Source organism: Bubalus kerabau, chromosome 12 (assembly GCF_029407905.1).
Source record: "Bubalus kerabau isolate K-KA32 ecotype Philippines breed swamp buffalo chromosome 12, PCC_UOA_SB_1v2, whole genome shotgun sequence".
NCBI lineage: Eukaryota > Metazoa > Chordata > Mammalia > Artiodactyla > Bovidae > Bubalus > Bubalus kerabau.
Genome location: NC_073635.1, coordinates 36,745,746 through 36,772,040, shown reverse-complemented (window position 1 = coordinate 36,772,040; position 26,295 = coordinate 36,745,746). Strand labels below are relative to the sequence as shown.

The following is a 26,295-nucleotide window of genomic DNA, read 5'->3' as shown; positions in this document are numbered from 1 at the left end:
CCAGAAACAAGGGAGAGTTAGTAAATACATGGTGAAGGAACATGACTGACTACCTGAAAAAACCAACACCCTTCTTTCAATTTTCATGAGTGTATTTTTCCTTCGGATGAAAACAAAAAAACTGCCACAACACATAAAGATTAACTTAATATATTTTTATTTTAATATTTATACCAACAATATATTTTATATTTGTACCAACATAAAAATAGGTATATTCTTCATGCTTATAGTTTTCACATGACAATAAAAGCTAAAACATTTATAAATTAAAACAAAACCAAAAAACAAATTACCCACCTTAATTCATTTAACATAACAAATGATGCTGCTTTGTTCAAATAACATTTTGCCCAAATGAAATAAACCATAAGTATTTGGTTTACTAGCAAAAAGCTGCAGTTTCAGATCCCATTCTATTTCTAAATAACAATACTTGTTCACATATGTATCTTGTTCAACTGGTATTGATAAATTCAAGGCTTTTTCTCCCTCTTTTAAGATAATCAGAACAAAATATTAATCACACCGGTCAAAAGTCAGTCCTGAAATGCCCATTTTAAAAGATGTGAATTGAAAGACTGAAAAGATCAACAACTGCCTTCACTGGAATGGGCATTAATCATGAGAACCTGGAGCAGAAACCATCTTTACGAGGTAACTTGCTATAATTACTAATGAGCGGAGGAAGCACTATCTGGGAGCCTCAGCACAAAGCACCAACTATCAGAGTACAACTCTGAATAAGTATTCAACCTCTTCATGTCATGTCAGATCAGGTCTAAGGTGTACAACAGCTTCACACCATCCTTCCCCTCACTCTCCTGTAATCTGTGTTCTGAAGCTTCAACAATTTTACTTGTTTTCAAATCAGATTTTAATTTTGCATATTTAACGCTATTGTTGACGTGCATTTCACTCTCCTCATGTTTGCTAAGAATATGTGATAAATGCTGCCAATCTCTGCACCCATTCTCATTCTTCAGTTGATTTTTTCCCTCCCCAAAGAGTTTGCAATACAGACAAAACACAGAATCTTTCGAGGTCGAATAAAGTAACCAGGATCTAGTGGTTTTCTCACCATTTGCAAGAATTCTTGTATAGTAAGTTTCTGAAAACTTTCTCCCTGTACTGTCTTTTGGGAAGTTAAAATTTCTTACTTGAGGTGGATCATTTTCAACTAGAGTGTCCCTCTGTTTAATACTCAAAATTCGGGGCCATGTACCTGGATCTGCAGAAAGCACAGCTGGAATAATGGAGTCTTCTGATGGTTTCTCTCCCAGTTGCTCTTGAAGTTTATCAGCTATGTCTGACATGGAAGGAGGTAAATTCACATTCTGTTGGACCACTGATGCGTCTAGGCTACATTCTGCTGAAACCTGTAGTTCTGAAGTCTTTTCCTTTTTTTCTGGTATTTCTTCTATTTTTTCTGGAAGTATGTTCAATGATCCATATAATTCTCTTTCATTTTCTTCTCCAACAGCATTCCTTTTTCTGTTTTCTGATGCTAATATTTTTTTTAAGTTTGTTTCTATCATCTGAGGAAAAATAGATTATAATTTTCTTACATTATTAACACTAAAAAAAGTTAATGTATATACAAATGACCAGTAAGCATATGAAAAAGATGCTTATCATTAATCATCAAAGAAATACAATTCAATACCATTACAAATCACCTCATACCCACCAGGATGCCTACAATAGAAGGAGTGATAATAACAAGTGTTAGCAGAGATGTAGAAAAACTGGAACCTTCCTAAGGCACTGATGGCAATGTAAAATGGAAAATAATGCAATTCCTCAAAATTAACAGTCACTCTATAAGATACCCTATGTCATCCTATGGTGACACATATGGTCACCATAGTGACCCTATGCCACTTTCGAAGAGTGGCAATTCAAAAATGAAAATACATAAAGACTGTACAAAATGATCACAGCAGCATTATTCACAAGAGCCAAGAAAATAGAAATAACAATGTGGTATTATCCATACAATGAAATATTATTTGGCAATAAAATTAGGTGTGGTAAAGATACATGCTACAACTTGGATGAACCTTGAAAACAGTATATGTGAAATTCAGTCACAAGGTACCATATAGTATATGATTTCATCTAATAAAAATTAAAATTAGCTACTCTGGGGTCAATAAAATAAAAATGTACACACACACACGAGTCAAAATAAGAAATGTATGCACTGTGAAGGGCATCTGCTAGCTCTAGTATTTTAGTACAGGGTACAACCTGACCACGGTAAACAATGGAGCTAAGGAACCAAGAGCACTGCTCTGAGGCAGTCCTGCATGCAGAGGCAGCACCGAGGCAGAGCAGGAGTGACATGATGTGGCGTGTGCCCTGGAAGACCGCTCTGACTGCACCCTGGTCTCCAGTGCTCAGGGAAACCAGGGAACAGAGATGGCCAGGAGGCTGTGGGGCCAATTCTGGCAAGAAGGGACGGTGGTCAGGTCTAGGACTATGGTGGTGGGCACAGGGCAGAGCCAGGACTGGGTTAGGAAGTAGAATCCAGGTTAGTTGAGAAATGAGTGGCACTGGGGGCTAAGACAGAGGAGTAAGGAATAACCCAAAGTTTCTGCTTGGACACCTGACTGGATGGGGGGTTATTTACTGATTTGGGAAACAAAGAAGGAAAGCAGGCTTGGAGTGTCAGTTGTGGACAGAGTTCCAAATATTTGTGGAACATTCAAAGGGAAATTAGACAGACATACTGGTGTGAAACTGAATAAATATATATTCCAGATATTTTCTGGAAGTCATCAAAATACGTATTAGCTGAAACTATGGGACTGGTAAGACGATACCAAAAGAGCATATTTAAGAAGAGACAGAATGCCAAGGACTATTGCTAATGTTATTTTTTTAAACAACCAAACTCAAGCCTTGGTCTTATTTCTTTCCTTCTTGAGTGTCTTGGTAATGAATAGGTAGTCAAGTTGTCACAATTTCCCCCACATCTAAGACTCATCTTCCTGGGGATCATTAAATTGAATTCAGTGTAGATCATCAGGAAACTCAAGGCTTACATATAATTAAACGTTGGCATCAGAGCGAACACAGCATATACATATACATATTTTCTTGCAAGATCTTAGTTCTTCACATTACCTAAGGTACTATACATGAGGTCGAACCTAGCTGTGTGACTCTGGGGAAGACCTTCTCTGAACTTTAGTATCTTTAACACTATTTTGAAGGTTTTATTTAATTGAAAGTTAATAAACATTTAGTAAAGAGAATCAACTAGTTACATCTGACTAATTAAAAGAAATAATTCAATTAATTAAAACATCCCTTTTCCCAGAAGTACTTTGAACATTTTTAGATGATTCTTTCCATGTTTATTTCCAAGTATCACAACATGTTTGTATCACTATTTACTGATTTTTCCTCCCACTTTTAGGCATTGCTATTGACTTCTCAATGAGGAGGATGCAAGTTTAGTTCTCTCTGCCACTGTGCTTACCACACACAGTCACCCTCCAGCTGCCTTCTCATCTTTTTTCAACTTTGGCACCAATGATATATTGGTCAGGTCATTCTTTGCTGTGAAGGCCTGTCTGGCCCATTGCAGGTCTGTCTGCATCTTTAGCTCCCACTCACTGATGCCAAGCTCTTAGCTGCAGCATGTGGGATCTAGTTCCCTGTCCAGGGATTGAACCTGTGTTCCCTGCATTGGAAGGCAGAATCTTAACCACAGAATCAGTAGGAAAGCCCTCCCACACAAAATTAACTTGAGATGGATCACAGATATAAAATTTAAACCTAAAAAGAAGACAAGATAGGTAAATATCTTCATAACCTTGGTAGGCAAAGACACCCTAAACAAGAGACAAAAAGTATTAATCAGAAAAGCAAACAGTAAATTGGACTTTACCAAAATGTAAAACTTGGGCTTTTCAAAAACATTGAGAAAAGACAAAAACACTGTCCAATAGAAAAATCTTCCAAATACATTTTACAAAAGAAATGTATCCTTTTGTAAAATGAATATATAAAGAATTCCTATAACTTAATAACAGAAAAGACAACCCAATAAAAAAGTGAACTAAAAAAAAAGTGAGCTAAGACTTGGATACTTTACAAAAGATATACACGTGATAAAAAAAGGAACAGCAGTTATCAGGAAATTAAAACCACAATGAGATAATCATTTCATATTCACTAGAATAGATTAAATCAAAACAGACAACACCAAATATTGTTGAGACTATGGAGTAATTGGAACTAGTGGGGACGCAAAACAGTACAGGAGAAAATTACTCCTTGTAATGTCTGCAAAACGTCAAGTCTTAAAGCAAGCAAGCTTAGATCAATCAATTTCAATACTCATTTGAGAGTAATATTCAATGAAAGACTGACAAAGGAACTAAATGAGATTCTAAGAAAAATCTGCTTAATGAAAGCTAACAGGACGGTTACTGCAAGCTTGATCATTTAAAACTCATTAAAAGAGAATTACCTGTTTATACTCGTTAACACAACTTTGGCAGCAAAATCGCATCTGCTGACCTTCAACAACCAGGACATTGTTCCCAGCTCCTTTGCCAGGCAGGTACTCGCCACACTGCTCACAGCAATTCATCACTAGACCATTGGCCAGCCTGTACTTGTTAAAGCACTGGTTACTGCATAGCTTGTGTGTCACATTGTTAACACTGACTTCATGCCGAATCTAGAAGAAAAACCAATATTTATTAAATAAATCAACCAGATTTACGTCATACCTGATATATCTATTTTTTTTTTCAACAAAGAATCTCCAGTAATTTCTCAGTGGAAGAAATATTCAGGTAAAAGATATTAAAAAGCACATTATACTACTCTTTCATTTTTATCTTTGATTTCTTGTAAAAAGTAAAAATAAGATTCATAGAATAAAAAGCAGTAAAATAAGAGATATTTAAGAATAACAGAAAATGAATTAGATAGGTTTTGATATGACTTGATTAAAACAAATGGATAGGGAATTTGTAGGTATTATAAACTTCACTGCCCTAGAAAACGGGTGGGGGATGGCCAGTGGGCACCAGTATCACCCACTTTCAGGATGGTGTCTGTAAGGACCTAAGTTCTTGCTCTGCTCAGCTCTGTGGTAGCTGAGATAAAATCCTGTCCAGAATTTGCATGGCTCCCTGGTAACCCAGACCAAATTCAGCCAACTGAGCACTCCCTGGATGCCTGGGAAGACAGCAGTGCCACCTAGGAAATATGGGATGACCTACATATGTCCACTCCACTTATTCTATGTGTTCTTCTAGGACTGGTTGTTTCCTTCATGCCCTAAACCTACATTCATTCTCATTTAGTGTGGCCAATAAGAACAAAATCCACCATGAAACCACTGCTTTCTTTATGACTGCATTCAATTCCATGTAAGCACATGTTTACTCCTCATTCTATGGGAAGGGGACGTTTGTTAGGAGACAACTCTAACATATGCCTATTCTTCCCTTCAACTTCACTGAGGGAATTCAGGACACATCTATTAGGTAGATCGCAGAACATATAATAGCACCTAAAAGTTAAAATTATCCTGGTTAATCTAGATAGTAACTTAAATAAAACTCCAGACCTCTGTTAGTTTATTACAGATTGTACATCTTGATTTGTTCAGAACTCTTTTTCGAAGATTCTGGCTGTCTTCATAGGGAGACAAATGAGATGTACTAAAACATTTTGGGAAGGGTTCACTTGACTCCCCTTGAGGAACAACGGTAGCTTTTTTGGTAGGTGCATCTCTGAAATGCAAAGGACAGACACAATTTAAGAACATTTCTTTTTGGTCATGCTGCGTGGCTTTCAGGATATCAGTTCCCTCAGCACCCCGACCAGGGACTGAAGCCAGGCCACAGAAGTTGCCAGGGAACTCCCCAGAATACTGCATTTTAATATAAGTCAAATATATGAATAACAACTGACATTTTTCATTTTCTCATGATTTAATCCTAGGAATCAACTGTAATTTTTGGATCCATCTAGAAAAAATCCACATTTTGGTTTCACTGCTAAGAGTTCCTAAATAATATGGGAAGCGATTCAGAAATATTTTGTTGAGACTCATGGTCGTCCAGTGGCTAAGACTCTGTGCTCCCAATGCAGGGGGCCTGGGTTCAATTCCTGGTCAGGGAACTAGATCTCACATGCCACAGTTAAAGATCTTACATGCCACAATGAAGACTGAAGATCCCAAGTACTGCAACTTAAGACCCAGCACAGCCAAACAAATAAATAACCATAAATTAACTAAAGCAATTTTTGTCATCACAGGTTGACCTTTAGAACCTTGCCACAGGTTATGACTTCTAAAAGCATTCAAAAAGGGGACAATCAACCAGGTAGAAGATAGAGTGTGCGGGAAAGGGTGAGGAAAAGGCAGTGGAAAAGACAGGGTCCATTTATTTCAATACCTAAACTCCATTTTCCTGTGAAGAGTAAGTACAGTACAAATGACCCACAGCTCTGATGTATGCTAAGATAACTCAAGTTCTGTAAAGTGGAAGACACTTGGGCATCGATTCTGTGCATCGATTCTACCCATCGATCTCTGCAACTCTGTAAGGACATTCAGAACACACATGCATACTACCAGTGTCCAATCATATGGAGGTGTGTTGAAGGGTACAGCTTACTTTTTACATGTCACATTTCGTTTCTTTGGAGTACGCTTATGAGAGAAGGAAGAAAGGCAGGTGGTAGAACAGAAGAGGTGAGCTGATCCTTTTCGCTGATAAGCTGTCTGTCCCTTCTGTAAAGGTTTTTTGCAGTTTGCACAAGTGATTTTAGCTGCTTTAGTGGGTTGCTGTTGGGCAGAAGACTGGAAAATCTGTTTAGGAAGCGAGGCCACTGGTGATAAAGAATCCACCCCTGGCTGTTTCTGATTACGGGGAAAGGATGCTGACTGGGAGATCCAAGAATCTTAAAAATAAAACACACAAGAAAGTCACGAAAACAGTTAAAAATTCACATCAGAAAGATACTTAAAAATTTTCATTTTGCACAAGAGAATATTAAGGGAGGCTTGTTTTACAACCCAGCAGAACAATCCACTTCATATTCTAAGTGAATAAAGCTATACTGTGCCAGCAACAGAAATGGTGGTCCTGGAATAGTACACTGAGTAACCAGCATCTCTAAGTTAAGACCCTCTGTGCTACAAATTTTGCAAGTAATTTAAACTGAGCCTTGGTTTTCTCAGCTACAAACTGCAATTAACACCCAACCTATCAGTGTTATGAAATCTAAATGAGAGGGAATTCCCTAACGGCCCAGTGGTTAGGACTCTATGCCTTAGGTGCCAAGGGCCTAGGTTCAATCCCTAGTTGGGGAACTAACAAGCCACACAGCAGGAAAAAAATAAAATGCCAAATGAGACAATGCATATACTAGAGCATCACTTTTGTACACAGGGCATTTCCTAAGGCACTTTTTCTCTTCTAAGAAAATATTAACACGTTATAAAGAAATGTGCAAATATAGACTAAAATCTAGTATGCTGCTGCTGCTAAGTCGTTTCAATCGTGTCTGACTCTGTGTGACTCCATAGACGGCAGCCCACCAGGCTCCGCCATCCCTGGGATTCTCCAGGCAAGAACAATGGAGTGGGTTGCCATTTCCTTCTCCAACACATCAAAATGAAGTCCCTCAGTCGTGTCGGACTCTTTGGGACCCCATGGACTGTAGCCTACATCCATGATTTTCATCCATGGGATTTTCCAGGCAAGAGTACTGGAGTGGGTTGCCATTTCCTTCTCCAAAAATCTAGTATATGATATCCATTTTGAAAACAACTTCCCCCTAACATTTTATTATGAAAAATTTAAAGCATATAGAGAAGCTTAAAGAATTTTACTGTTAACACCCACATGTCCACCATGTAGATGCTATACTATTTTACTGGTTTTGCTTTATCACACCTTTCTATTTATTCATCCCTCTAAATAATCTATCTTGTTATGTAGTTCAAGTAACCTGTAGATATTAGTACACTTACCTCCATAATACTTCAAAATACATGTAATTTAGACATAGCATTTTAAAGCAACTCTGTCTACAGTTACTGTAGACTATTTCCAGGTATCAGTGAGGTGGTATGGGCAGGAGACCCAGCTCTCCTACCTTTACCGAGGCACTCTGCTGTTTGCCTCAAAATGGTACAGGTTATGTATGGGTTACAGTGCCTTAACATGCATACGATCATTTAGGAATCTTGTTTACACAGAGATTCTAAACTAATAGGTCAAGTGAGGGGCCTGAGATCTGCATTTCTAATTCACTCCAGGGTAATGATGAAGCTTTGAGAGAAAGCTCAAGAGTGAGATAAGAAAAATGGCCCAAGAGTACTGAATTATTTTGTAATCACTCTTCAAAAATAGCTTTTGTCATTAGCAAAAGGCCTATGGCCCCTTCACTTATTACAGCTCCAAACAACTTTCAGAATACTAGCAATATTAACAATTCTATTTTCACTTCTAAATTCCCATGTGCTGCTTCTAATTTTGTCCTTTTTGACGTTTTATCTTAATAGGCAAAAACAAAACAGAACCAAAAAAGTAACCAAAGAAATTCTTTCACTCCACAGGAAGATATGCTGGCAAACATGAAGTATATTCCAATAAAGATTTTTAGATTTCTTTTTGGGTATAAAACACATCTTATAGGATCTTATTTCCTTGACCAGGGATTGAACCTGGGCCCTCATTCAAAGTCCTAACTACTGGGCTGCCAGAGAGTTCCCCTGATAAAGTTTTTATTACCAAATGCCCGTAAGTTTATTGCTTCACCTGCCTACTTCTGAACTATTTCTTTAGAAAACAAAAATTACATGTTCTATCTATAAAATACAGGATGCATTCTGGGATCAACTTCTCTGTAGATCATGTGGATAACAAAGCAGATTTAATAACAGAAATAAATGCAAAGCACTGCAAGATTTCCCATTACCATTACTATGAAAGAAAAATTGGGCTTTTTATTTTTAGCCATGCCAGGTGGCTTGTGGGATTCTAGTTCCTTGACCAGGGACCAAACCTATACTCTTGGTGAAAAAGCATGGCGTTTTAACCACAGAAACACAAGGGGGTTCTTTGGGCTTGTAAATTTGTATACTTACCCACACTTAAAGGGGACACAGTTATACATAATTATGAAAAGTAAAACTTCTACTGCTAATAGATTTTCTTTCACTTCAGCTTTGACGCATACATAAATAAAGCAAATGTTTTCTTTGTTCATACTGCAACCATTTAATTTATCCTAATTTCCAAGTTTATTTTAGTATTATTTATCTTTGTCTGCACTGGGATTCTGTTGCTGTGCATGGGCTTCTCACTGCAGTGACTTCTCTTGTTGCTGAGCAGGGGGCTCTAGGGCCCAAGGGCTTCAGTAGTTGTAGCTCACTGGATCTACAACACAGGCTCAGGAGTCATGGCCCACGGGCAGCCCTGTGACATATGGGATCTTCCAAACCAGAGACCGAACTCATGTCCCCTTCACTGGCAGGTGGATTCTTAACCACTGGACTGCCAGGGAAGTCCCTCAAAGTTTCTTCTTCCATCAAATTCCTATTTTATTTATTATATTAGTGTCTCCAGGTTAAATAAAAGAAGTCTCAATCACATTTTTCCACGCTCTGTCCCCAGAGTAAATTTTAAGAGAAGGGGCCCAGTAGATTAATGCAAACCCCTCCTTACACCAAGAAAAACCAAGACTTAGAAGGCAGAGGTGGTCTGCCTGAAACCAGTACATGCCAGACACACTACTTTGAGTTTTAGGTATTCTTTCTTCCCACATCCAAACTCTACTTCCTGAAGAATAACATCTTAGTATTTCTTAAGTGTTGGTCTGAGTGAAGTTACTTTAGTGTCTCAATGGGGTTTTTTAGTTGTTAAAGAGCAACACATACACGTGAAGCTTGAATATCTTAAGTGCAGAGCTCAATAAAGAATCCACCTACCAATGCAGGTGCCACAGGAGATGCAGGTCCAATCCCTGGGTCAGGAAGATCCCTTAGAGAAAGGAAGAGGAACCCACTCCAGTATTCTTGCCTACAGAATCCACTGGACAGAGGAGCCTGCCAGGCTACAGTTCACGGGGTCACAAAGAGTCAGCCATGACTGAGCATGAACACACCTATACTTTTATGACCACCACCCAGATAAACACACAGAAAGGTCCTCATGTCTTTTCAACTCAATCACTTCCCTTCTTTCCCACAAGCCGTACCTGTCCTGACGTCAGAGTAGTTGTCTTATTTTGAACTTCACATATGTCATCAGGTAATCTGTACCCTGAGTTTCACACACACTGAAGATAGCTGTTCAACTGTTCCCACTGTTGAGTATTCCATTATGTGGTTGATACTACTTATCATTCTATTTCTGATGGGCATTTGGAATGCTTCCAATATTTTGAGCTGAGGGGACATCAACAGTTTTTACTGGATAGGGGGAGGGACCTGATAAGCAAGGTCTTGAGTGACATTTCACTGTGTATGACACAGAGTCGGCAGGACACAGGAGCGATCTTTGCTACTCAGGGGAGGAAGCTACAATGTATAGGGGGAGGACTGTCTTCCAATTTTTTTTTTTTGTCTTCCAATTTTTGACCATGATTTCTGTACATGTCTTTTAATGGTTTCCTGGGTATTTATCCTGTTCAGTATTTGTAAAGATTCTCGAATGCAAAGGTTAATGTTTTTTCTCCATTTTAGAAAATCTTCAGTTACACCTCTTCTGCCTCATTTCTTTCTTCCTCTTCCTGGGACATTAATTACATGTCCTTTTCATCAAGTATCCTAAGTCCCTTCTGTTCTTTTCTGCATTTCCCCCTTTCTGGTTCTCACTCAGTCTGGATAATATTCTGATAAACCTTCTAGTTCATTCACACTCTTTTCAGCTGTTCCTACAGGTAACCTACAGTTAAAATGTAGACAGATAATCCTATTATCACACCCCTCATGGACTCACTTCTAGTATCTGCTTTTTTCTCTTGATTGTGTTGTCAGACAGCCTGCCTTCTCATATCCCTGACTACCATTTCTATATGAAAAACTGGAGAAAACATTGAGACTCTGGATTATGTTCACATTCCCAATCCAAAGGTCAATGGTTTTTGTTGTTGTTTGTTTTGAAACCAGTGTCCTTCCTTGCAGGCCCCCATGAGTCTGCTAAAAGTCCCCTTTAACTCAGTGGCCATTTCCAGAATCGACCAAACTCGCATTACAGAAGAGCAACCCCAAGAAGATAGCGTCATCTCAGATATGACAAACTTCATTTTTCCAGTGTATTTGTAGCTCTATAACGCTTCTGACATTTTATACATTTTGTCTCCCCGCCATTATTCTCTGTAGGCGGGACAGGTGTTACCTATCAATTGTTAGTTTAAAATCTATTATTATCAGAAGCAGAACTTCCTAGAATCAGTATCCAGGCCAGAAATGCTTATAATCCAACAAAGATACAACACAGATGCCAAGAACAATTTCCAGGTATTCTCTTGGATGAGATTTTTGCCATTTACATAAAGATACATGATGACCGAAGAACTTTCAGTGTAATAAGTATACCCTAAAGGTTAATGAAAAAATTAAATAACACAAAGTCCGTTCTAATGGACACAATCCTATTTTCATAAGCTGTTAAACAAGTTTTATCTGTAATTTATGCAGAACCATAATTTTTTTAGGATAAAATCTGAACCCATATATTTAAATATAACTCAACTCTAGAAATTCTCATCTTGCTCTTTTTTTTTTTCCTGTGCTGCAAAATATTCACAGCAATTAAAGTAAGACACTTTGAGGGAGCTTTAACTCTGAATAATAACAATTTCAACAGTAATACAATTGCCGCCATCTTATTCTGTATGTCTTCTGATAAAATTCGTTAGTTTTACCAAAGCTGACAGCAGGTAAAAACAAAATTTGGGGTTAACACTAAAATTAGACCGATTTCAAGATGCTATATTCCATTTTAACAAAGAAAAAAGCAGCAACAAGGCATTCCTTTTGAAAAGTGACTCCACCTTTCAGAAAACTTGACACATCTTCACCATCACTCTTCACCTGACAACTTGGTAGACACTCTTTTAAGAATTCTGGACAAAGTGGTATTATTTAAAAGGATATAGTCTATAACTTCTGTCCCCCAAAGTAGAACTTCAGAGAACCCAGGAACACTGTAAATTCATTCAAACTTCATAGATAACAGAAAGGAATTGCCTCAGCATACACAAAATAGTTCAAATGTAGCTAAGAACTTCTTCATATATATGAATGAATATCAAGTGAGTCCTTTAATGCTTGTTTTTCTGCTATATTTTAAAATCACTGATATTTCATGTCATGAGAAAATATCATAGTAATATACAGTTTTGAATTAATGAGATAAAAGGATGACAAGAATGAAAATACATCTAAGTAATCTAAACAACTTTTGCTAGTCTCAATTATGTCCACTATTTGAGTGGAGTGACAGTATCACATCTAACCACAGTATGCTCCTTTATAGTTAAGTATCAAGTTTATGTGCTATGTTTTTAAATTGAAAAGCATGTTATTGATCCATTTCACCATTAAATACACAACTTCAATTTACTTCAGAAAGTGAAAAATAGGTCAAGGCTGAAGCATCAAAGATATACATGGCAAGGTTTCTGATTTTAACTTAAGACCTTATATGTACATAAGATTGAATTCATGCTTCCACAAATATACATCTAAAATTTAGAAAATAATTACAAAACAAGAAATAAGTGAAAGAAACAAATCAATTATATTAGAAATAAAATTTTTTTAAAAGAAGAGTGAACAGATCCAAAAGAATAATTTTTCAATGAACATTATTTCAAGTCTTCAACATCTTCAACTGTTTTTAAGCTTATCACATCATTCTTCACAGAGATCACAAGTTTTTTATATTAGTTCTCATGTTTCACTAAATCAATAAATAAAAGATGTACATGGTAATAAGTAGATGACAAACATGAATGAATAAATTTATATTTTACAAATCTATTTTTAAAAGTTCAATGATATATAAATTTGGGCTTTCCTGATAGCTCAGCTGGTAAAGAATCCGCCTGCAATGCAGGAGACCCTGGTTCAATTCCTGGGTCCAGAAGATCCCCTGGAGAAGATAGGCTACTCACTCCAGTATTCTGGGGCTTCCCTGGTGGCTCAGCTGGTAAAGAATCCACCTGCAATGCAGGAGACCTGGATTCGATCCCTGGGTTGGGAAGATCCCCTGGAGAAGGGAAAGGCTAACCACTTCAGTACTCTAGCCTGGAGAATTCCATGGACTGTATAGTCCACAGAGTTGCAAAGAGTCAGACACGAATGAGGGACTTTCACTTCACTTCAAAGCATTCTTGGCTAAAAAATTCCATGGACAAGAGCCTGGTGGGCTACAGTCCATGGGTTCGCAAAGAGTCGGACATGACTGAGCTACTAAGCAAGCAAGCAGGATATATAAATTAAGGAAGTTATCACCTTTAAATGGTCAGTTTAGCAAACATTAAACAATATTCCTACTCCTGAGGACAGTTTACAACATGGAAAAAAGCCCAGAATTTTTTTATGAGGGCCATTTTGCATTTACCATGAAAAGCTTTAAAAAACTGACATCTGACTTAGCCGTTTCACCTACAGAAACTTTTCACTAGAAAATAAGTGTGATAAACTTAGAGATTTGACATGTCAATCAATATACTACTGATGAAATGTCAAATGCTTCCCCCCAGGTCAAGAACAAGACAAGGGAGTCCAGTGGTTAGGACGTGGTACTTTCACTGCTGAAAAGTTGGGGTTCAATTCCTGGTTGGGGAACTAAGATCCCACAAGCCCCGCAGTGCTGCCAAAAAAAAGCAGACAGGACTTTATACTTTGATCACTCCTATTCAACATTACATAAGAAATAAAAGAGGATGTGCCAGGCTGAACTATTTTCACAATAAAACAGATTATGTCTTTTTTCACTATGCTGGCATTTGCACTAATGGTGCAAAAGCAATGATGAGTAAAACTGTTCACAATGGAACCCAACTGTACTAGAAAAGTTGTCCTCACTATCAGGCACATTTACTTCTGCTGTTCTTCTTCCAACACGGAGAGGTCGACACAATTCTGATACTAAACACCTGGAGTGAGCACTAGGCCTGCTTAAAGACACATCCACAACAAGACTGCCCTCCCTTCACATGCCACCTGGATTCCTGGCCAACTGGCTGCAAATCCGGGAGCTTCCTAAGGCCACTTCAGGTTTGATAATTTGCTAGAATGACTCAGAGAACTCAGGAAAGCTTTATACTTATCATCAGTATTATTTAAAGGATACAAATCAGGACCTGCCAAATGAAGAGACATACAAGCTGAGAAGAGGGAGGATCCCAATGCAGAGCTCCTGCCCATTCTCTGTCAATCAGGTAGCGTCACCCACCGGGCATGGATGAGCTCACCAACCAGGAGGCTACAATGATCTCAATGTCGAGAGTTTATATCGGGTTTCATCACCATGTGGAGATGAATGATGGGATTATTTGCTGCAGGTGATCAGACAATCTCAGCCTCTTTCTCCTCCATGGAGGGTGTGCTGGCTCAAAGGTCCAACTACTTGAATCACATGGTTGGTCTTGCGACCTTCCCTTAGCCTTAATCTTCATGAATTGGTTAATCTCAAGGGTTCAGCCTCTCTCCCAAGAAACATGGACAAAGACCAGGGAAATTATTTATTATACAAAAGAAGTCCTTGATGAAAAAGTAAAACTTAGTATGAATTTTACTAAATTTCAGCCTCTGATTACATCTTAATACTCTGTATGATGAACGCGGAAGCTGTATGATGAATGGGGAAGCATCCAGAAGCCACTTCCTTTTCATAACAAAGTACAATGAGACACAGTGGAAAAGCACTTGCAAAACTTGCACTGTAGGCTGCACTAGCCTTCAAAGAATGACAAACTGGTTACATTTTCTTAAATTAAGCTTTTCATTTCAAAAAAATAACTGTTTGTTGCCAATGAGAAAAGTTGATGTTTCAAGTGAAAATCAGAATGTTTGAAAACTTGCATCTATCCTTAGATTAATGAATTTTAGTGTAATAATGTATGAAAAGTTCATTATACAGTTTCAGATTCCACACTGTAAGAACTTTTAGGAAATGACCACTTATCAAGTTTTGGAGCTATGTCAAAAGGAAAAGAAAATATCCATAATTAACTAAAAAGACTAGTAACATATCGTTCCATTCTACAATCATGTATGTATGTGAGGCCAGATTTTTTCCTTATACTGCAAACAAAAGAAGACAATGCAACACATTCTATGTAGAAATCAATCGGAGGAGCTAAATATACTGTCTTCAACTAAGCCAGAATAACGTCACTTTTTTCACTAAATTTCTTGGAAAGTAGTTATCTTTCATTAAAAATATGTCACATAATACATAATTATTGTTAAGTACTTTTCAAATTTAAGTTTTAATTTCTAATATGATAACAGATAAAAACAGAAACAAAAAACTCTGGGTTCCTCAATCATTTCAAAGAGTGAAACTGAGTTTGAAAGTTTGAGAACTGTCCTTTAGAAATAATAAACAATGTAAACAAAGACATTTAGTGTGTGGAGTTTCAACAGTTAAAAAAAAATGACAAAACATAAATGCCCATAGAGGAATAAATATCTCAGACAACAGAATATTTTATAGTCACTGAAAATTCTGTTTTTAAAATGACATAACATACTTAAAACTTAGATTAAAAAAGTCAAGAGAACACAAAACTATATATAATATGCTCTAAATTCTATTTTTAAAACCATGGAGGCAAAATGACTGATAGCAAACAAACTAAAATTTTAACAGCTGTCAGTCACTTCTACTTAGTGGGTTGGTAACAGATACTAGTTTCTTATTTCTAACTATGATTTCTTTCAAATGTTCTGTAATGTTCTCATAATCAGAGAAAAAGATTAATTTTAAAAAATTTTAAAGAAAAAAATATACTAGCATTCCATTAAACAATAAGTGATTCGGTTCTTAGCTCTAGTTACTTTCTAGTTCTTTTCTAAAATTCTAAGTTGATAGATGGCCAAAAGCAAATGCAAACAAAAACCAAAGAACAAACAAAAAAACAAAGGGCACATTAAGTCATGAAAAAGCTGAAAAAAAAAAAGATTTGCTAAATTTTAAATAGCTTTCATTGTATTTTACCAGAACACGAATGGCCACGGAAGCGTATTTAAAATATAGATCTCTGATTTAAAGAAAGTTTTCCAAATTTAAAATGAAGAAACTAATAAAGTGCTAATTTAAAACAAAAATCAGAAACAATCCAAGAGTAAACACTTGAAAAGTAAAAACTGAAAAATCAAGTTATGTAATTACAAATTAAATTTAATTATTATGTAATATTACTTTAATCCTTTAGTTCACTACCCATCTTTTAGCCTAAGAATTTTACATTAAAGATGGTAAACAAAGATGGAGGTAAGAATTATGGGAGTTTTCAGTTAAAATATAAAACACTTGGGTAAACTGCAGTTTTACTAAGTAAAAAAAATTCTATCTTAATATGAAAGTTAACAAAAAAAATTTCACATATAGAATAAATAAACTGGATACAGGTACTAAGAATAAAAGCCAAACGCTTACAAATTTAGGGTGAAAGGAGTATTTAGTATCACTCACTGCTTACCAGGACTATGATGAGTTGTAAATCCTCCATTCTGAAATTCACCTCCTGCCACATTCATTCTACCAGGATTAAAAGGTCCTACTGCAGTCTTGGTCTGTGAAGTTAAAGACGGGGTGTATGTTTGCATATTAACACCAAAATTACTTGACTGAAGTCCTTTAGCGACATCTCCCAAGTTGGAATTCTATAGTGATGTTATATTTGTAATCATTAAGTTCATATCTCGCCCATCATTCAGAGCTTAAAACCTGCTTCTAAAGTTGTAACATTAGTAATATGAATTTCACAGTCGATTCTGTAGTGATAACACCATTACCCATTCCTGCATTTACCTTACTTCTTGAAAGACTGGAAGTGGAGAAATCCAAATCTTTGGTTCTGTTTTTAGTTCCAGGAAATCCCCATTCAATAAAACTGGAAGAAACTGTCTTTTCCCTTCCATTTGTTTCCATGTCCTCTTCATCATCAATAACAATTGTCTCACTTGTATTTCCCTTCTGAGAAGCCAAATATCTTGAGGAAGGAAGAATGACAGAATAATGTCCTTGAAGCTTTTTATTTCTTGATGCAGGAAATACAAAATGTCTTTGATCAGCTATTACTGGAGCAGAACTTGAAGGAGGTTGTATAGATTCAATAAACACAACATCATCATCATCACCATTATCACCTTCCACCAATGAGTTTCTAGATCTATTAACTAACGGACTAGCTGGATCACCAAATGAGTCTCCTACATCCATGAGACTAGCTGCCATGGCTTTACTCCCTAATAAGATAGGAGTCTGTTCAGTCAAGTCTAATCTTCCTGCTGAACATTCACCCATGCCAAAGAACCTGTAACAGAGAGAAAAGAAAAAAAGTTCGAGTAAATTATGATTATTACATTTTATTGCAATTAAATAGCATAAGTGAAATTTTAAATTCTTTTCTGTGATTTTATCTATTAGTAAGTCCTTCACTGAAATAGAAAATAGTACAAAATAATTCCATCTCCAATAACCCACGGTCCAAATACAATTAGTATACCAGATATATCTTTATCTACTAAAATTATTATATTGTCCAAACTGTGTTTCCCTAGTGTGTTTTGTCATTGATTTTCAAATTCTCTGCTTCCAATATAACTATGTAATTAAATCATTCTGAAACTTTTTTTGTCATTGTCCACAAATTGCCAGATACTATATTATAGGTTTACATAAAATTCTGAAAAAACCCATGAGGTACATATAGTTTAATTCATTTTATAGATCAGGAAACATATGGGTAAGCCTGAATAGCATTTCCACTCAGGGCTCTAATTTTAGGCCCCAAATTCTTAGCCTTGGTTTTATTTAACAAACACTTCTGTGTACCTATATGCACTAGAGAATGACAAAGGAAAGGATCCAGATCCAAATAATTGGAAGAATTTGGAGAAGTGAAAGATCAATGAAGCAAAGCTCTCAAAGCAGATGAGACAAGAGGAGGATGAGGATATGCACAGCACCAGGTGGTAATGAAGCTAATCATGAACAAGAAATCACCTTTATCTCAAAAGCAAGAGGGAAAAGTTAAGTGTATGGCTGTCCCTCAGTACCCACAGGGGGTTTGGTCCCAGGATATCCATGGAAGCTCAAGTCCTACAGTTGGCCCTCCGTATCCGAGGTTCTACATCCACAGATTCAATCAACCCTGGATCCTGCAATACTACAGTATTTACTGAAAAAAATCTATGTATTAAGTGGATCTGGGCAGTTCAAACCCATGTTGTTCAAGGGTTTGTCCAATTATAACTGGAGCATATATAAGTATGTAGAAACAATAGATGCAAAGCTGAGCTAAGTTTACAAATGCTGGCTTCAATTTTCTTAGAAGCTCAAGACAGTGAAAGAGGTGGGATCTGTAGGGGTACTGAATAATTAAGAGAACTCATACAGCAGTCATCATTCAATTTTAAACATTTCATACTGAAATATGCTAAGTAACATTCTATTCTAAAATTTTCCCAACTAATTTTAAGTGATAGTACTTAGTCATACAATAGATAATGTTTATTCTTAATGGGTGCTGTATCATTAAATATAGTAATTCAGTAAATGCTTAAGTAAGTGAGGTAGGAACTATTTTTTGTGTCATTTTACTGATCAGGAAACTAAGACTCCGAAGACAGTAAGTAATCTGCCTGGCCTGCCCAAGTCTCCACTGCTGGAAAGGGTGGAATCAGGAGTCAAACCCAAGAAATCTGACTCTATAATCTATTTCATAGATACCACATTATATGCAATTATTGTATACAATTTCTTAAGTCCTTGTTTTATTAAGATGAAACAAAGTTAACAGTCGTGTAACTGTACTTCAAAGATAAATAACAAATCTAAGGAACCAGTTAAAAGGGTTATAAAGGAAATACGAAAATTAGGATCAGAGTTAACACCTATCCAATAAGCTTATAATGTGGTTGATTTTCAAATGAAAGAGGCAATAACTCGCCTAAACTAAATCATGAAATTTAAGAACTGTTATTTACACACACACAAATTCTTGTTAGTTCTTTCTGTATTTGAATAAATCTAAAAAGGAAAAGAGCAATTTCTGGGAAAGAGCAACAGCCGACTCCATGGTGCCCTCTGGTGGCTGTTAGGTTCTATCTTGATCTTCCCAAAGAAAATAATAGAAAGGGGATTCTTTATGCTCAGCTCATTCCAGTCATCTATTTCTGAAAAAAAGATTAAGTATTTATCTATTTTCAAATTTAAGATTGTAAAAAAGTTAAAACCTAAAGCTGCTGCTGCTGCTGCTGCTAAGTCGCTTCAGTCGTGTCCGACTCTGTGCGACCCCATAGATGGCAGCCCACCAGGCTCCACCGTCCCTGGGATTCTCCAGGCAAGCACACTGGAGTGGGGTGTCATTTCCTTCTCCAATGCATGAAAGTGAAAAGTGAAAGTGAAGTCGCTCAGTCATATCCAACTCTTAGCGACCCCATGGACTGCAGCCTACCAGGCTCCTCCGTCCATGGGAGTTTCCAGGCAAGAATACTGGAGTGGGATGCCAGGGCCTTCTCCGAAACCTAACCCTAACCACTATTAAAAGTCACTGTTTATATACTTTAATTATCATTTTCTTAATTCTATAAACATAAGCCTACAAAAAAGTTTTAAATATTTCTATGATATTATCCAAAAAGAGAAAAAGTTAAAGTTTAGCTAAGGCACTAAGCAAATTACCTCACTTAATTGAGTTTTACTTTTCTAAACTGTGAACTTGTTCATACTATAAATGGGGGTTAAAAAAAAAAGACTCTGAGGTTTTTATTGCGATAACTGGACATACAAGTCCCTGGTCTCTGACTGGACCATATTAAAGAGTGCAAAAATGATAAATCTCTCTCTACTGAGAAGGTATTCAGGCAAATACTTTGGCTCCACCCTAGGATTTCAACAAATGTCTCAGATCAGATCAGTCGCTCAGTCGTGTCCGACTCTTTGTGACCCCACAAATCGCAGCACGCCAGGCCTCCCTGTGCATCACCAACTCCCGGAGTTCACCCAGACTCACGTCCATCAAGTCAGTGATGCTATCCAGCCATCTCATCCTCTGTTGTCCCCTTCTCCTCTTGCCCCCAATCCCTCCCAGCATCAGAGTCTTTTCCAATGAGTCAACTCTTCGCATGAGGTGGCCAAAGTACTGGAGTTTCAGCTTTAGCATCATTCCTTCCAAAGAAATCCCAGGGCTGATCTCCTTCAGAATGGACTGGTAATTAATCTTAAATATTTCTGTCTTCCTGTGGTATCTTTTGGAGAAGGCAATGGCACCCCACTCCAGTACTCTTGCCTGGAAAATCCCACGGACAGAGGAGCCTGGTAGGCTGCAGTCCATGGGGTCGCTGGGAGTTGGACACGACTGAGCGACTTCACTTTCACTTTTCACTTTCATGCATTGGAGAAGGAAATGGCAACCCACTTCAGTGTTCTTAGGCTGCAGTCCATGGGGTCGCTGGGAGTTGGACACGACTGAGCGACTTCACTTTCACTTTTCACTTTCATGCATTGGAGAAGGAAATGGCAACCCACTTCAGTGTTCTTGCCTGGAGAATCCCAGGGACGGGGGAGCCTGGTGGGCTGCAGTCTATGGGGTGGCACAGAGTCAGACAGGACTGAAGCGACTTAGCAGCAGCAGCAGCAGTGGTATCTTTTTGTTAAAAATCTTTATTGAATTTGTTACAATGCTGCTTCTGTTTCATGCTTTGGTTTTCTGGCCAAGAAGTATACAGGATCTTAGCTCCCTAAACAGGGATTGAACCTTCACCCCCTACATTGGAAGGCAAAGTCCTAACTCCTGGACCACCAGGGAAGTTCCCTTCCTGTGGTATCTTATTCATCTACAACTATTTAATTTTCATCTTGATACAATCATAATTAATATAAAATTAAAGGAATATCCACACAGAGATGTGTGGAATCTAATGGGAGTTCCCTGGTTGCTCAGTGGTTAGGATTCCAGGTTTTCGCTGCTGTGGCCCAGGGCTCAATCCCTGATCAGGGAAGTGACTTCCCACAAGCCTCACAGTGCAGCCAAGAGAAAAAAAAAAATTGGACTAGAATTTCAGCCTAACTAAAAAACTAGGCTGAAACCCAAGCAAGACTCTTATATGCAAATTATCTCTAGGCTGTAGGTAATAACCTTGCAACGTTAAGAAGGTATTTCATTATCGGTAAAGATAAGAGTTAACACTAAAACAAAGACACAAATTAGGGTCCTTTGCCCCATTGTGTTTACTTTTATTCTAGTTTTTATTTCCTAACGATTGCTAGTTATCTTTTCAAAAGATTACACTAAAATATATATAACATAAAATGCTATTTTAATCATTTTTAAGTATGCAGTTCAGTGTTATAGTTTTTTAAATATGCCTTTTTAAAGCTGCAAAAATGTCTGCTGAATTCTTAAGTTATAACTCAGTATCATTAATTTCCTGAGATCACCTTCAATTAAAAAAAGTTGAATAATTTACTAGCCAGTCAATACTCAATTATGTTTATGCACAATTTGGTAGAACTTACATATTAAAATGACTCAAAAAACAGTAGCTAAAATAGAAATGGTGAGTTATTAATATGACAAGATTAGCACATTATGATAAAGGTAAACAAACCTGCTCACAAGAAATCACCAAGAAAGTATTTTCAAATATTTAATCACTGCTCCAAAGGTTGGCTACCTATTACCACATCTATATCTTCAAGGCTCTATGAAACATAAAGGATGCATGCTATAAAAATTTGTTGATCACTTAGGAAGTTCTAGAACACATTCTAGGGCATCTCTGAACTTATACTGTAACAGATCTTTTGTAATATAAAAATATTTGTATATTTACATAAAAATAACATCAATTTCAAAGTTAGCTTCCTGTTACAAGGATTCCCATTTAAAATCAAAAACTAAATAAAGGTGTATGATGATTCTCGAGGTTTTACTCACAACTGTAAAGAGACAGGAAAAGGAAGAATTAAATGAACAATCACAACAAACAGCAGGAGAACTACTTAAGTACCTAATAGGCACTTAAGAGATGGTAGATTGATCACACAAAACTAACTTCAATCCCTTCTAAAATCCCCATAAATGACAGTAAAGTTCATACTCATAAGAAAAGGAAAAACTAAAGAAGAAACAAAAGCAAAAAATTTGATAAGCTGAAGAGCAGGTGGATGAATAGTTAACCAACTCTGCCTGAGACAGCCTAACTCTAAAACAGTGAAGGAAAAAAGTGAGAAACTTCTGACTTAAGCTGCGGAATCATCAAAAGGCTCAAAGCCTGTAACTCCTGATATCACTGGAATAGGGAACAGACAGCTAAAACAAGGAGGATGTGAAATTCCGGGTCCCTTCCCTTTCTCCACTTTGATGATCACAGGTCTTCCCCCTTTCTGGCCCAAGTTCTAGACTTCTCTTCTTTGGAGAGGATAGAACAAAAGATCTTTGTTTCAGGTTTACCAGGCACTGGTGAATGCTTCAATATCATGTATTTGAAATGCTCCCTTTCCCGGCTGATTTCCAGAGAGCGGGCATCCAGACTTCAATCTTCCAAGCAGCAGACTCTTCCCCAGAAAACTTCTCAGAAACACTCCTTTCTGTGGAATTAGGAACCCCCAAAATGAAAGACCTAAAGATAATGACTTCAGAGGTTCTCCATCAATTGGCCTAAAAAGATTCATCCTACAGTGAAGCTCCAAGTTGAAACATTCCACTCATTTTTCTAATCTATTTTCTATTTCTCAATTCTTAACCACAAGTAGACCAACCAAGGATTATAAAATATCTGAAGAAATCCTCAAATAAGAAAAACAGTCCTGACATATATATATACTATTGATACTGTGCATAAAATAGATAACTGAGAACCTACTGTACAGTTCACTGAACTCTACTCAACGCTCTGCAGTGACCTAAATGGAAAGGAAATACAAAAAAGAGGGGATATATGTATATATACAGGTACAGCTGATTCACTTTGCTGTACAGCAGAAACTAACACAATGCTGTAAACATAACTCAACTATACTCCAATAAAAAATAATGTAAAAGAAAAAGTTGTTAAAAGAAAACAAGGAGAAAGAGAAAAGTGCAGGAAAAAGAAAACAAAATCGAAATCCACACAACTATCAGAACTCTAGCCGGACACATGACAAGCAAAAGACCATAAAAAATTGCTATTTCTAGTATTAAAAAAGAACTTCTAGAAATAAAAAGCTTACCAAAAATGGAAAACTCAGTAAAAGGAGTGAAAGATAAAGCTGAAGAAATATCAGAAAACAAAAAACACAAGAATTGCAGCTACCGTTAACAATGTGTGTGTGTGTTTCACATAACTTACAGGCTAGGCACTGTACAATCTTCATAGCAATCGGGAACAGACACAATTTACTCACGTATAAAATGTGGATAAAAAAGTGTATTTAATTGAATAAGATGTGCATTTATAAAGGTTCAGTTATTGACTCTTATTTAGTTTGCACTTGCCAAAGTAATAAGAGAGCAGAGATATAAACCAGATATGAAATCTGACTGGCACTAAACCTAGTCCTTCCCACACTGTGCTCAACTATGCTAGGAACCTACTGTTGAGAAAAGTGGATTTTCTAAGTGGTAATAACTGAGCCAGCAATTTGTTATCCTTCCAATTTTTTAGTCTCCACTAGTTCCCTTTTCCTAATAAAGTCCCTCATAGCTCTAGAACCCTGTCCACATTCCTTCATCTCACACAACTACCACATAATCTGAAATATCATTTCAGGTATCCTGTGAAAATCACCCAGTCAAAACAATATCCATTCCTAAAAGCTGTCTAACTAATGAAGTGTGCCATGAAGCATATCAGATTAAGTGCACAGTTGAGTCTGGCAAGAAGCAACAACAGCAGAGGGAAGGCAGGAATAATACTATGAGAAACAGCAGTATTCACAAGTTTCTTTTTGATGACTGGTGAAAAACTGACCAGCTGGAAGGACAAAATAGGCAGGATCTAAGACTGTACAGAATCCCAGATAATAAATGTAGAATCAGAGATTTTTTTAAAAATCATTTTGAGACACTTTACAAAATTATTGACTCAGGCAAGCCATTAACGCCAACAGCTGACAGGGAACTGGGCATTTTATTGTACCAAAATGAACAGTACTTAGGTTACTTTTTAGTAACAAGAAAAAAAACACATCAACTTGGTAATGGAGACTGTCACTACCAATTTAGTAATTCGGTGGTCAATCAGAATCGGGACTAGGGTAAGAACTAGACTATCTCTTAAAAAAAAAAATCTCCTGATGTGATGCTTGCCTGAGTTTTATCAGGATACAGAAACACAAATCTTCCTCAAATATAAGACAAACACACACACAAAGTATTGTGTCCATCAACCTTAGAATAACGATAAGATTGAATCAGTCTAGTTAATTCAACAGTATGGAAAAAAATTATTTTTAACCATTATAAAGCAAAAAAAATGTTAAGAAAGCACTAAAAATGGAACATCTTAGAACTCTAATGAGCACGCACTCTCCATGCTTTCCCAGGGACTTCCCTGGCTTGGCTCTGGGGACAAGGTCCACTCCAGAAACTAGCCCTCTGCCTTCAAGGTAAGAGAAAGGTAAATTTCACAGAAGCACACTCTGCTGCTGCTGCTAAGTCGCTTCAGTCATGTCCCATTCTGTGCGACCCCATAGACGGCAGCCCACCAGGCTCCCCCGTCCCTGGGACTCTCCAGGCAAGAACACTGGAGTGGGTTGCCATTTCCTTCTCCAATGCATGAAAGTGAAAAGTGAAAGTAAAGTCGCTCAGTAGTGTCCGACTCTTCGCGACCCCATGGACTGCAGCCTACCAGGCTCCTCCGTCCATGTATTATCCAGGCAAGAGTACTGGAGCGGGGTGCCATTGCCTTCTCCGGAAGCACACTCTAGTACTGCGCTAACTGTATTCCACGGACACGCAGGGTAAAATTACTCACCGTGGACGCTTTCCTCCTTAATTACTATCACCGAACTATCACCAGACTGTCCTGAAGGTGATCCCTGGCCCTAGAAAGAAGGATGAAAACGGACTTCGTTATAGCCAAGCTAGACGCAGCACCAGCTCACCAGAGAGGAATCAAAGGGACAAGAAGAAGCCTCAGCGCTCCTCCACACACACACCCCCCACCCCACGGCCGCCGAGGCGCCAGGTACACAAACACCGAGGCTCCGCCACCACCACACAACCACACAGTCCCTGCGAGCCAAAGGCGGGAGGCGGAGGGCGAGCGCGGCCTCGAGCCCGCGGAGACGCCTATCCCCGGATTCGGCCCGCTCGCCGCCGCCGCTGTACCTCAGGAACCCACTCGCCCGCAGCTCGCGTCGCCGCGGGGCGGAAACCCCCGTGTTGGCCCGGAGCCCGAGACCTGCCCGCTCCGCGTCCGCCATTAGAAACTCGCCCAAATAAGCCGTGAGAAGACGCCGCGCCGGGGTCTGGGAGGCCGAAGAGGGGACCTGGTGCGGGGGGGCTGTGTCCTCACCCCCAAACTTGCGGACCCAGAGTCGCTGCCGGGAGAGTGCGAGCTCGGCCACGAGAGCCCACGGAGGCGCCCCCTCCCCCACCCCACGACCCCCGAGGCCCGCCGGCGGCCGCCTCACTCCGCCCTCGCGGCCGCGCCCGCACTCCCGCAGCCTGCGGGCCGCCCGCCAACGCGCCTGGGACATCAGCGGAGCCGCCGGCAGCCGGAGGCCCCGAAGCGGTAGCGGCGACGGCGGCCGCGCCGCGGGGCGCTCGTCCCGGGTCGGTGGGAGGCTTCGGAGGCCGCCCTCACCCATCTCCGCCTCCCGGCGCCTCCGCCTCCGGAGGCTGCGCCGCTCCCGGCCACCCCCACTGTCGGCGGCCCTGGACTGGAGACACAGCGGGGACAAGCCTCACCCGGTTCTGGCTGCGGCTCCGCGGAACAAACCTCCCCGCCCCTGGCCCACCCCCCTTCGGCAACACGCGCAACTCCGCTCGGTCCAGTCCCAGCTCTAGCGCTGGTGAGGAGGCGGAGGCGGCGGCCGCGGCGGCGTTGCCCGACCCGGCAGGCCC

At 38.7% G+C, this 26,295-nt stretch overlaps 1 protein-coding gene across 3 annotated transcripts; it reads right to left on the bottom strand.

Moving 5' to 3' along the window:
- Positions 1-140: 140 nt before the first annotated feature.
- ZMYM5 (zinc finger MYM-type containing 5) lies at positions 141-26,295 on the bottom strand. 3 transcript variants are annotated; one of them, XM_055542593.1, is made up of 9 exons: positions 26,140-26,295; positions 25,202-25,271; positions 22,696-22,832; positions 17,046-17,550; positions 16,714-16,807; positions 6,657-6,942; positions 5,600-5,765; positions 4,487-4,699; positions 141-1,538 (listed from the first exon to the last, which is right to left on the bottom strand). In XM_055542593.1, exons 4-9 carry the CDS (start codon positions 17,538-17,540, stop codon positions 771-773), a joined length of 2,022 nt encoding a protein of 673 aa, XP_055398568.1. In that variant the 5' UTR covers positions 17,541-17,550; positions 22,696-22,832; positions 25,202-25,271; positions 26,140-26,295; the 3' UTR covers positions 141-770. The 3 variants fall into 3 exon arrangements, with proteins under 3 accessions (XP_055398568.1, XP_055398566.1, XP_055398567.1); XM_055542591.1 differs by lacking the exon at positions 22,696-22,832 and having other exon boundaries at positions 26,140-26,294; XM_055542592.1 differs by lacking the exons at positions 22,696-22,832; positions 26,140-26,295 and adding an exon at positions 26,036-26,075.